General features: G+C 36.8%; 1 protein-coding gene across 1 annotated transcript; it reads right to left on the reverse strand.

Moving 5' to 3' along the window:
- Positions 1–8,822: 8,822 nt before the first annotated feature.
- LOC148854435 (uncharacterized) lies at positions 8,823–11,490 on the reverse strand. Its single transcript, XM_088982597.1, has one exon. The coding sequence runs from the start codon at positions 10,941–10,943 to the stop codon at positions 9,198–9,200; it is 1,746 nt and encodes a 581-aa protein (XP_088838723.1). The 5' UTR covers positions 10,944–11,490; the 3' UTR covers positions 8,823–9,197.
- Positions 11,491–13,786: the final 2,296 nt, after the last annotated feature.

A 13,786-nucleotide genomic window follows, 5' to 3' on the forward strand; every position in this document is an offset into this window, starting at 1 on the left:
GATAAAGGAGGGCATGACACTTCACTCGATGTTTTACTAGAAGGAGATGATCAAAGTCAAGGAGATGCAGGTGGAGCTTGAAGAAAAATGATGAAATCAATATTTTTTGTATAAAGTCAATAGTTGTATAACATTTTTAAAATTATTGTAAATTTTGTTTTTAAATTTTATTTAAATTATTTTTTATTTTTTCAATAATGTACTTTTTTATTTTCAATTTATATATTGCTTTTATATTTTATTCCATTTCCAACATTTCATTCATCCATTGTATTGTTCAAATTAAAATGAAATAAAATTTCTATTTTTTCCAATTTGTTGTCTATTTTTTATTTTGTTAAGTATTTTTTGTTAAAGTTGTATTTTTCCAAAGTTTGTATCACTTTGACACTGTACTTAACAAAAAATGAAAAAAAAAATTCAAAAAAACAAAAAGAAAAAAAGAATAGCCTGATTTGGCCTAGGCTCAAAGTCCAACCCATAGCCCCGCCTGACATGACTTGTAGCTTGCCCAGCCTAAGCCCCTGCCATGCCATGGGCCTACATGGGCTCGTGCTGCAGGCTGTGTCAGGCCGACCCACTGAAGTATCCAAGAGGATGGAAGCACGATCCAACATGATCCATGACTTGCACAGGCTGTCCATAAAGCACATCACGGCCTGACCCATTTTACACCTCTACATTCAGTTACTAATATTTGAGGATTTCCCAATTTAGTCTACAACAATTTTGATAATCTCTCCTTGATAGTTTCGGGCTATATATGCATCTATGCGCACAACTATTATCACCTCATTTTGATGCAACAAGATTTATTTTTACTTCATTTATATTTGGAGGAGCCCATTTGATCCAATTTAATTTTCTCTTTCATCACTTCTCCATTTCATGGTAGTTCGGGGCCTCTAGATAGTGGCTGGTGTTCTTCAAAATTTTCTTGATAATCTAAGATAGTTTATAAGACTATAACATTTATTATAGAAAATTTATCATTTCTATTCTTTCAAAATATCAAGAATAAATGATAAAAATTTTCCCAAACAAATTCATAATATATATATATATATATATAAAAAGCAAAAAATTCCTTATTTTCAAATATTTTTTTCTTGTGACTTGGACCCAGATATTTTCCTCTTCTTTGATTATCTTCTGATCTAATTTCATTAGGTCAGTTGCATTTATATGTTCCATATTTCTTATGCTAAGCTCTGCATTTGATTTGAACATGCATTCTTTATTCCATTTTCCAAACAAAATGTCTTTTTGTCCATTTTAGTTGCCCATAAGCAAGGTTTAAAATTTTGGTACGATATGCCCAATATGGGACATATTATATTGTATCTTTGAAAAATAGATATGGGATATGTATAGAAATCGGGCATCTCATCTTTTTTCATGTGCATCGGACCCATATCGGGGGTGTTCAGGGCGTATTGGAGCGTATCGACAAAAAAGATACGGCCAAAATTTGAAAAAGAAAAAATAAAGGGGAAAAACAATCTTCTTTTCCCTGAAATAATGCTTCTTTCACCCCCAAATGACTCTAAAACTCCAAATCTCATTCCTAGAGTGCTAGATTTGCAAAAATTTGCAAAGAACAAGTGTGAATCATTATTTTTTTAGTATTTTTTCAAAATTTAAAAAAATATGGCAAAAATAGGTATATTTTTTCATTTTTTTAATATCTTGTGATTTTTTCTTGAATGTTTAATTTTGTATTGATCTACATTTCTTAAATTCAAAATCACAATTTTTTGTTTTGTGTTATCAGTAGATTTATGGAAATTTCATGAAGATATTTGGGGAAAATATAAATTAACAAAAAATTTGAAAATGTAATTTTTTCTCTGCTTATAAAGACTAAATATGTTCTAGATCTATGGATTCATCTATCATATCCATAGAGCAATTGAAATTTATTTTTTAATAACTATTTTTTGAATATATTATATAGTGTTTATTTATTTTTTATAATTTTTGGAAATAAATTATAAATAATAATTGTTTAAATAATAAAATAGTTATTAATTATATTTTCACTTATAAGTTGTGTCAATGCATGTTTTGTGGTTGGATAGGAGAATTGGGTTTTTCCCATCTCATAAAACATTAAAACTTAAGAATTATAATTTATAAATTATAGTTAAGCATAGGTTTTTTAATGAAATTATAATTAACTACAATATATTTCTTCATAAAACTAATTAAATGTATTAATTTAATGCATATACACCTCATTGAGGTCTTATATTTAGTGTTTTTGATGTATTTTTACGATTTATTGAAGTATTTATAATATTTCCAAGCATATCTTAATTTATCTTAGACACATATGCATATCTAAGATGTATCTATATACGTCCCTTAAAATTATCTTTCCGATACACTTAGCATTTTCCCATACTTTGAACCTTACCCATAAGACTTCATTTGGCCCATTACATTAGTGTCCACTAAATGTAAATTATAAACGATTTAATAAAAAATCTTTCTTGCAAGTGTTCGGATATGTTTTCATGGTGGGCCTTGGACTATGGGGTTTTCTTTATGACTTGGACTATGGGCTTGAAAGCATGCACATGTAAAGCCCTGTATTACAATAAAATAAGGAATTTAAACAAATATGGACTAAGCTATCAGCTATATGTTGTGTCCAAAGGTGACAATTGGTTGCAGATTTTCTGGCCAAAACCGTGTAAGCGAATGAAGATGGAGAGTTAAAACATCAGTAGCCAACTTGAACTGGAGCAAGATTTATAAATCAAAACAAATGTTGATGAATTCATATATGTTTTAGGGCTGTAATTGGGTTGGATTTGGATTGGATTCAGTTGCATCCCAACCTGATCTGATAAATATTGAAAATTCAAATCTGAATATCATCTAAAATTCAAAATATTGGATTCGGATTTAATGTGAATCTGTTCTGTTGTCATTAAATAAAGAAAAAATTAATTATTTTTTCTACATATAATGTATAAAAATATTATATATAATATCTATTTATATACATTTTTATATTACATATTACTAGACTTGAATTTCTATCAGATTGGATGGGTCAAAATCAGAACCCAATCTAATTACTAAGTGAATGCATGCATGTTTTAACATAGAAATCCTAATAATGCAGGTATCAGATTTTTAGAGTCCATTGACAGTCCTAAATGCTTGAATCTTGATAGCTTAAGTTTTACTTTTAGCACTTTTTTTTTTTTTTTTTTTTCATTAGAACAAATTCGAATGCAAGGAAAAGAAAACGGTTCGCTTATGGAACTAGTGGGTTGAATGATTTGTCATAATCATCATCTAAGCTTTATCACCAATTAAATGGGGTCATCCTGTTTTGTCATTCCGTTCTATTTGGTGCCATCTCCATGATCAAATTATTATTAACATGTGAAATTACAAATAAAAATATGTTCCAAACTATTATTACAACTCAAATGGGAGTCCCAGATTAACATTGTGCAATTCAGACTGAACAGTTGCCCACTGATGAACCCAGAAAACAGTTCCACCCGTGAATTCCTCTCTTGCTACTGGTCGATTCTCATTGAAAAATGAAGATAAACAAGGTTAGACAACAGGGACAGATAGAAGGAATCAACAAGTTGTGGGGTGGCTGGCTCATGCTTTCTTGATACTTAAAGCACATGGAGCATGGAATTTGGTTCTTGTTTTTTGGACTAGGTGGATGAAAATAAGGACATACATATGGTGTTATATTTGACTCTGAGCCCTAGCTTAGAGGTTTAAGGTGGACCATAACCAATGTGATTCATGCCCCAGGAAGCTTCTCATATGTCGAAGTACGATTCATTTTCATCATATTCATCTATGTCTTATCTCAATTGTATGGCTATAGGGTTGGGTATATGAATCCTGTTTCACCATTCTGTTCTGTTTAGTGCCGTAAGTATAAATTCGCTTTGCAAAGTCCAAATATGTTCACATCATTTTTAATATTAAACTGTCGAGGCTTCACTACAGCATTTGTCTCCAAGAAGAGAGAAGAAAAAACCAATAGTTATCAAAATTCAGAGCTGACCTGAAAATAGAGTGGTGCGTACAACTAACTAAGAGAGATGCTAGCTAGCGATGGTATAATCTATGGCCTTGATTGATTGGTTCAAATTCAGCCTCTTTAAGCGCCCATTTTGATACGGAGTTGCTCTACCCATTTGGGCTCCACCAGTTTGACAGCATTCTCTTGTGTGTGGATCCAGCCCTCAACTTGAGTCGAATTGGCTCAATCTTTGTATAATTCAGGCTGTTGACCTTACACAGAACTTGTTTTTCCAAATCATAGATATGGGTTATCGCCCAAATTTGCAAATTAATTTGATAGATAGATATTAATGCAGGGTTAATAAACCTTACCAACTTCAGAGCTAGCCCAATAATAGCTGCAGCTTGCAAGAATTCAACAAGTACCTAAATGGGTGGTGGTAGTTCATTGCATTCATGGAATGCTGCCCAAGCTAGTAAGCCAGAAAGCTGAGGTTGTTTATACACTAACTTTACCATTGTTGGCTAAATGAAAGTGTATTGGGGTTTTCCCCGCACTGTTTCGATCCCGATTATATATATGTTTATTAAAATATTGTTTATATTTTTAAAAATTTCTTTCTTTTAAGTATATTTATTTTTCAAAAATTATTATTGATTAAATTTTTTTTTGGGATTTGGGTCCCTGCAGGGAACCTGTTTGGCTGTCTCCATCAAGGATCAGGGATGGAGGACAACTTTTATCCAGCATGAATCAGATTGGAGACAGGGATTTATTTCAAAATTGGAGTGGGAACGGAAAACCCACCCCGTTGCCATTGCTAACCATAACCCTCCTCCCAAACAGTAACTTACTTTTCCCTTTAGAACTGGTTGCATCTGGATTGCAGAATGGATTTGAGCTTTGATTCTATCTTAATTATGTGGAAATAAAATGACTACCTTTAGAAAGAATTTGAATTTCCATTTTATTTGTTTATTTATTTTGAATAATGCAGCACCAAACAAGAAACACGTGTCCAAGTAACAAAATCCGGAGAATCTTTTTAGAGTTGACAATTCCATTTTGGCCTCCATTTCTAAATTCATCCTAATCCAAATACAACCTTGCATTTTCTTTTCCTTTGTTTCTCAGTTGCATTGAATTTGAATAAAGAACTATCATTAGCAGGGTAGTGGGTTTAGGGTTGCAAGGATGGACACGGGCCCATTTGCTTACACAATGCTGAGAGCCTGCTTTGATCACCTTAGATTAGAGTACAAAAATCGTCAAATTTTCTCTTTTTAGCTTGTTCCCTTTCCACGTGGCAAGATAGTCAAATTCAATCAATTGACATTTGACTTGAAGATATTATAGCAAAAATTTGGAAATTACAGGTTTTGGGTAGGCGTAGGCCAAAAGCAGATCAACTAACAAATGTCTTCCAATGTCAAAACCAGGCGGCCTTCATTTTCTAAAGACTACAAAAGCCAATATGAAGAATAAAACTGCAAACGGTTCTAATTTAAAAATTTATTTAGCCCATTGGGCCGGGCCCACAAGCAACCGAGTTCCACTTGCGATTGGTGATTTGCAAAAAAATTGACTCCCAACGTCTAAAAGTAAACGGCCCACTGTTGAATGTTGATCCACGAAACCAGATGAACTTGGGTCATAATCCACCGTCGGAAGCGCTTTAGGTTTAGGGAGGATGATCTATGTAGTACTCACTACTCAGGCAGGTTAGATACAGTCCTTGATTTGGTAAGAACTCTCAGTATCCGTGTGTCGTTAAAACACTGAAATGGGGGGCCCGCCGGACCGGGCCACGATTACCGATTAGATTGATTTGATAATTCAGGGAGCAGCTTCCCGAGGAACCACGTTGGAAATATCATAAAGAAAAAGAGAGGCCAACGGTATTTTTGTCTTCTTCTTGGCTTCGCAAATCGCAATTGCAACCTCTTGGCTCTTTAAGTCTCTAACCAATGTCCAAATGCCTCCTGCCACGTTGGATGATGAATGGGGATGACGTGGCTTCCGTCAAGCTATGCAGCAGCATGGGAATAATAGTAGAGTGGGCCAGGGACGCTCCAATCACACTGACAGTGTTGTTAATATAGAGGGATGACGTGGCATATAATGAATGGCCCCAATTTCTCCAATGCTTGTGTTTCCCAAACCAATGATCAGATAGATAACTCTCGTCGTCCGTATCTACCTAATTTTGTGGTCGTCTTTTTCATGGGGTCCCACATCATATCTATTTCATTATTTATAGGCCCCCCCAAACTCTTTAATTAATATATATAGTTGGGATGTTGATACAATCAATTGTGTGAACGACAGAAAAGACATAGCAAAAACTGCATTCCACTCGATTCATTCCATCCAAACTCCAAATTCCAATCCATCACTCCATATGCCTATATGCCTATGAAATATGGGACTATGTAATGTCCCCCTTTTAGTGTTTTATGTTCAACACTATAATGATCCAGCCAGCTAGAGTCTAGAGTTTATAGAATCACTAAATGCTGCCCTTTCCCTCTTTCTTCTTTTTTCTTCTTCCATGGCTGCTCCTTCCTTTAATTCGCTTTGAAAATTTCAGAGTCGAGGCAGGCAGTATCATTCATTAATAGAACAAAATTTGTCCACCAGCCACCAGCCAACTACAACACTAGTGTAGCCTCATTTGCTTATTTGGAGGTGGTGGTGTTGGACAATTGACAATAAGCACAATTCAGAATGCTAAAAGGCAACATTGATACCATATTTATGATTTAAGTCTCATTCAGCATAAGGGGATGTTTGGAATCATGGCCATTTTTCAAAAAAATGGTCACGTCCGATCTACATAGGCATTTCAACAAACACCCATGTATTTCATTGTTTGGTTCACCCCACCGATGTATGAAACACCAAACGGTTAATTGATGTATATCCTATATAGTGCTTACCTATCTGGGGACCTCTGTTTTTTGTTGCTACCTGCTGCTTAGATTTCTTTCTCATCAATCTTCCTTGCCATTTAGGTTTCTTTCTTGCCCCGACAGAAGCAGCTTTTCTTTGCCACGTTCGGACTTGCGGAGGCCTAGTGGGCTAAAACATGCCACATGGAAAGGTGATTTGGAGAACTTATGAACCCATTGTGAGTAGCCAGGTGAGTTTTCTACCTGTCAAAATGCTGTAAAGCAGAACCCAAAATTTCAATAACTACTACCCCAACTCCTCAAACAGGCTATACTTTGTCTTCTATTAGTTATAGAGGAATGCTAATCATGCCCATCAGGTCAGGCCCCACAGGGAGTTCCTGCTGAACCTTTGTAATGATAAACCCTCTGGATTAGAACCTAACCAAATGCGTTCTTCTACTCTTGACCTTGATAAAGCTAGTGCAAGTGGCCAGAGCAAATGGAAGCAGTCAAAATGAAGAAGAAAAACGAGTGCAAGTTGACAAATGGATATGTGATTCAGAAACCATGTTCTTATCTAAAAGCTTGATGGAAAAAAAATCATGCATACTGGAATCTATCTACATTCATGACTATGCTGAGAACTGTAGATTGCAGCCCTGATGCTACATTTTATAGACAATGGATGACACAGCTTTGTCTCAAGTTTATCGACTTTGGTTCTACCTAACAAAATAGGATTAAGCCCTTAAAACAAAATTAGTGTTAAATTAATCCTTAAGGTTGCGGATGAAATTATTATCTTCTAATTCATAGAGTGGTTGATTTCACACAAGCACTATGGAGAACTCATGGATGGAGTCGAGGTGAATTGACCCGGTTTTTACCTATTCATAGGATGCCCACCTCCATCAAATAAGATTATTATAAACCAACACTGATATGATGCCACCATTTAACCTGTTTTAGTATCATTTTAAAGCTGAACTTAACCAATTAATATAACTACTCCCTGACTTCCATAAGAGAAGCTTTCTCAATGGGAGTTGCAGGTCCCATTTTTCCCAAGCTAGGAGGGGTTTGAACTTCACACACTTGGATGCACAAGAAAGATGAGAGGAGAAAAGGATAGAGAAACAGAAGAAAAAAAAAAGCATAATAGAAGCATTAGTCTTGAGAACAAAGGTATGTGAGTACTACTCCGAAGTTAAAGAAAGGAAGATAGAGACATCAATATATAGTAAGTGTGATGGGTTGTCATATTTCGTGGTAGGTGACTAAACAACCACCTTGAACTCACATGCCATCTTGCAACTTGTATATTCTGAAATGATGAAGTGTCATTAACCTTGTTTCCTCATCACTTCACAACTGAATCATATCCAGCTTAACATCAAACTTAAAGGTAGCCTAACCAATTTCCAATATCCATTACGTTCTCAAGATAATCTAACTACTCGAACAGAAAACTTCTAATATAAATATACTGTTTTTTCCCTACCTAGTTGAATCTACTAAAAAAAAGACAGAATCTAGAATATATCCCCCCTCCCCCCTAGCTTCAGAAGTAAAATCACCCAGCAATCTTCTTCTAAAAATGAACTCAAACCCAATCTGATGCATCTGTTGAAACAGTGCATTTGATTGAATTCAACAACTTCAACAGGCTATACTGAAATGGGAGGATGAAGTTGGTTCTCCAGTTTATTTAATCATGGAGATGGTTGTATGCCAAGACACTGTCATCTATTATAAAAACCACTGTAATTAATTCATAATAACAGGAATTATCATAGATGTTCCCAACAAGTTGCCATATATGAACATAAATCAAGTATCAGTAATAAAAGTGCTTTCAACTATGTACACACTTAAACTAAAAAAGTTCGAGAAATGAGTGCAACCTCAGCCTATAGAACAGAAACAAAGAGCAATCTGAGTTCATTTGGAATTAGAGAAATTACACTGGAAGAAGAAATATAAAACAAAATCCAATTACAGTATATAGTTTCAAGTTGAAACAGATTGATGAACTTAAAATTTTGTGACAATGTAGATTTATTCTGAGATTGGAAAACAGAAAAGGCAAAAGAGGGTGGATGGAAAGGCAGAGAGAAAGAGAGAAAGAGAGAGAGGAAAAATGCTACTTAGTTGATTTAAGCAGCAAAGGGAACTATTACCTCAATAGAGCATATGCTTGGATATGAAAAGAATTAATGAAATAATATCAACCAACTTGTCTGTACACTCTTGCATCTTCATGGGAAACATGACCAGTCTCAGGTTACTCAGTTGGAAATCAGACCAACCAGCGGTTCATGTTTGTGGTTGCTTCCAACCCACCATGGGTTAAACCCCACGCGGCCACCGTTGTCTTCCTCAGCAGGAGCAGGAAGATTGAGATCTAGTAGATCACGAATCTCAGGAAGCTGTTGTTGAATTACAATGGTCTGATTCCCTCTGGCTTCAGAGCCCCCAACCATATGGGACCGTTTGTGGCCGCCCAAAGCTTGGCCTGACGTGAAAACCTTGAAGCAGATTGGACATTCATGCCCCTTACTCTTCTTTGATACAGAGCTTGCTTCCAAACTGACAGCACCATCTCGATCTACCAGGTTCTCATTACTGCAAGACTTAACTAGTTTACTGTCAGCTGTTGGATCAGGAGAAACATCTGTCTCGATGCTGTTCTCACTGCTCTCAACCTTTGAAGCAAAACATCCTTTGACCTTCTTGTGGCTGGCTCTGTGCCCCCCGAGAGCCTGGTAGGAATGGAAGATCTTGTTGCAAGTTGTACACTCATACCTGCTTTTCTTTTGAGTCTCTCCGTAGATTTCTGAATCCAAATCATCATATCTTATCTTCTTGCTGAAATCGCCTCCCAATTCAGGATCGTAAGCATCAGTTCTGGTTCTCTTGCTGAAATTGAACTTCTTAAACTCTGAATCAGACCTATCTTTTCCGGTTTCTTTCACAAAATCTTTCCCCAATTCAACTTCAGAATAGTCCACTGTACTCTTTTTACAATTGAATCTTTTTTTATTATCCTTCCTCATCAGTTCCACATCTGACAACTCAAAACCAGTTTCGTCATCCAATTTAGGCTTCTTAAACTCATCATCCGTGAGAAACCCATCAACAGAGACTTCTGATTCCCCCTTCTTGATTCCTTTCCTCAAAACTCCAGAATGAGAAACACCGCACTCAGATCTTCCCTTGTCGACATGAACATTCTCAGGATCGGAAACAACAGAGTCTAACCGCCTGTTTCTTGGTTTCTGCATCTTCACAGTCTCATATACATTAGAAGTAAAAACTTTGCCTCCTCTTCTAGTAATTCGCTTATCTATGCCGGATGACCTAGCTTCTAAAACTACAGAATTGTTATCAGAAGACTCTCCAACAGAATTCAGTCCACCCCAGTGACCCACATCCCGAGACAGCATCATCAAACACATGGCCACCTCCTCCTGTTCTTGCTCAATCTCCGAAACAGAAGAAGAAGCATTAGCGAAAGAGAAAGAAGATGAAGTTGCAGTAGCTCTATACCTCATTCTTCTTGATCTCCTCCTGCGCCTTGGAGCAGCAGCTTCGTTGTCAGATTGGCTGTCCATGACCAGCTTCTGGTTTTCACAAGTCCACGAATCATCTTCCAAGCTGTTGGAGACCCTCTCTCTTTCAGAGTGGCATCTCATGTGACCAAAGAGAGCTTTCCATGACTGAAATCCTTTACCGCATTCTTTACAGACCTTCCCTTGGCGCAAAACACCATCGCTTGAATCCGAAAACCTCCAAGTCTTCTTGGGGTTCTCTCTAAGGCCATAACCAGCGTGATGACCAGCTTCGCAACCCATGTAGTTGTTACTGTTACTTTCACCATTAACAGAAGAGACCTTCTTCCTGCCGAGCTTGTCCTCGGTTTCAACTGAATTCATAGTCATATGAGACCTCATATGACCTCCCAAGGACCTCCCACAGGGGAAAGTCTTCTTACAGAACTTGCATACATGCTTCTGCTCTTGATCTTCTTCCATCTATTATTTCGAAACCAACAACAGTAAAATGGGATGCCCAGATCAGAAAAAGCAGCAGAGAGCTCAAGCCTATCGAAAAAAACTGCAAGAACGCTTGAATTCTCGATCTCATTCCATCGTTACAACCCAAATGCTAGAGAAATAGAGGAACCCACAAAAGTTGAGATCAAAAGAGCAAAGTAGGAGCTCAAATCTGATAAGAATATCGAATCAGATCACGAGTTTTCTGCTTTTTTAACTGATCAAAGATGAACCCATCTCAGATTCCAGAGGTCTTCGTGATCAAGAACAAGATCTGATACACATAAACCCACTGAATTAGGTATCCTTCCCCTCGCTCTCTCTTGGGCAGTTGAAAATTGCAGGAAAAGTAGAAAATCAAATTTGAAGAGATGGGTCTGTGACATCAGTTGTTAATGATGGCAATCAACAGGCCAGAGAAGAAAAAGAACTACAAAAGAAAGAAGAGAGCTTTCTCTCTATCGGTCTGTCGCCTCTCTCTCTCTCTCTCTCTCTCTCTCTCTGCTTTGGTGCTGCCTATATTTGGATTTTGGAGGAGAAATCCATGCATGGAAGCAAAGATAAAAAGAGGAAAGGAAAGATAGCAGCACGTGTACTCAACCGAGAATCCTACGCCATTCCATCTTACGGTTGGGATTTCTCCATTTGAGCAATCCCTAAGTGATGGGGGTGCCCCACTTAAAACTAACTGCCCCCAACTATTCCTTCCTTTGTCTTTCTCTTTAGGAAATAGCAATCCCCACTGAGCCACAGGTGAAAGGTTCGAATCTCCACCCAAACCAACCTTCATTCCTTGTACTTTTTCATTATTTTTCTCATCCCTTCTTTCTTTACCAGTAACAATTATTTCAATAAAAATAAAACAGAAAAAGAACTCACCTCCCCTTCCAAAATTATTCTTCACTGTGTGTTTAGTAACAAGTCTACAAGGCTATAAGCATTACCCATTAATTCGATGTAGATTTATCTCCAGAGTTGTGGAGTTGTTGTCTGGTTTTTTAAATACTTTAGTCTTTGGAAGCTCAGGCTAAGACACAAACCCCATGTTTCATCTTCATTATTTAAATGATGAAGTGTGTCTGGGGAATTTGGAGCTGCGTTCCCTCGTTTCTTTTTATATTTTAATAGCTTTTGGGAGGTTTGGCTGTTAGTTTCTGACGCTTATATTCACTGTTACCTTGTCACAGGTTGGCCAACAGTTCTGAGCACAGGGATCTGACTTCTGAGTGACGGTGCCGGCCTTGTTCTTGATTGATTGAGCCCGTCTTATTGCACTAACTGTAATGAAACGAAACCATGAAAGCGTCTTATTAACAACTGTTTATTTACAACTAGACTTTGATGAGCAGGTTCCCTTCTGCTCTGTCTCTCTGTCTCTGTCATCTCTCCTTGAGGCTTGAGAAACCAGGCCGAAAGTACCCACATGTGAGGTGTCACCTTTTAACCGAAGGGTCGTGCCAAAAGCCACAAAGGGTGATCCTTCATCTGTGCCAATGCAAGGTTGGATCCGAGCAGTGAGGGGATCCCAATTTAGCTTTAAATAGTGACTTACAGATGAAGGCAGCTTGGTAAACCAATCACATCTCATCCTTCCATCGTCCTGCAAATGAAACCGGATTCACAGTCGGTGCAAGGTCCGTTCCAGGCCTTGCATTGGGAATATCTCCCCATCAAATATAAAACACAGAAGTAGTGTAGGATGGGTGTTTGTTCAAATTTCAAAGTACAAAAATTCAAGCATTTCTGAACGAATCCTTCTTAGAGAGAGAGAGAGTAAAAAGTATAAGGGAAACAGTCGCTAGTTATGCTTATGCATAGTTTATTTTGCCTTTTTTTTTCTAACTGAGATGTATAAGCACCGGCCTGTGTGAAATGTGAATGCATGATATTGTATTATTTGGTTCCTTGATTAATTATTGATCAATAGCAAGCTTAATATAAGAAGGAATTATTAAACTTTCAATTGAACTGAAACAGGGATGAATAAGGAGAAGTTCCTTTCGGGGAACAAAATGATTGAAAAGGAGTTCTTGTTTATCTTTTCAAGCTTTCAATTTTTTAACAACTGTTTTTTTTTTTTTATTATTATTGATTTGTTTAGTTGTTTTCACGACAAACATCATTTATAATTCATACTTTAGATGTTCCAAGTAACTAATACTGACACTTTTCCACCAAAAACAAAACAGGAAAAATTATTTGATTCCAACCTTTCTCTTACACTCTAAAGAGATATTCAAGCTTTGCTAAATCTACTAAAGACTCCAAACTTAAATCTCTAATAAACTAAAAAGTAAAATGGATCATTATCAAGTGAAGTACAAGTATTGAGGAGGTTGCAAAATACAGTTCTACTTTTTATACTTGAAATCACAATATTGGATAAGTATGTATTGAGAAGTATGGAGTTTAAACTTTAAACTGCAGAGGGAAAGTAGGTACTGGTGATGAAAGATTGCCACATGGCAAGAATACGAGTTTCACTGCTGGTGAAGCTAAATAAACAATAAGACCCACCTTCCATATGTATTACACCATGTAAAGTTGCTAATAATCCTTTACTTCACAGTCAAGATCCCTCGTATATGATGCTTAAATTGACAGCTTGGCCTCTTTCAAGGCAAGGTTGGTCATTTACTTTCTTTTCCTATACACATGTAACATGTTTTGAGAAGAGTTTGCTAAGGTCCTTTGCCCCCTTGTATCACTCTCCTCGACCTAACCCTAGAACAACCATGAGAACATCTCAACTCCCTTCACTAGTTCTGTCCACCACCCATTACCCAATCTTGTACTCAGTGTCCTTTTATCATTTCCTTGGT

Source organism: Nelumbo lutea, chromosome 4, assembly GCF_056320005.1.
Source record: "Nelumbo lutea isolate HS-2025 chromosome 4, American lotus-T2T, whole genome shotgun sequence".
Taxonomy (NCBI): domain Eukaryota; kingdom Viridiplantae; phylum Streptophyta; class Magnoliopsida; order Proteales; family Nelumbonaceae; genus Nelumbo; species Nelumbo lutea.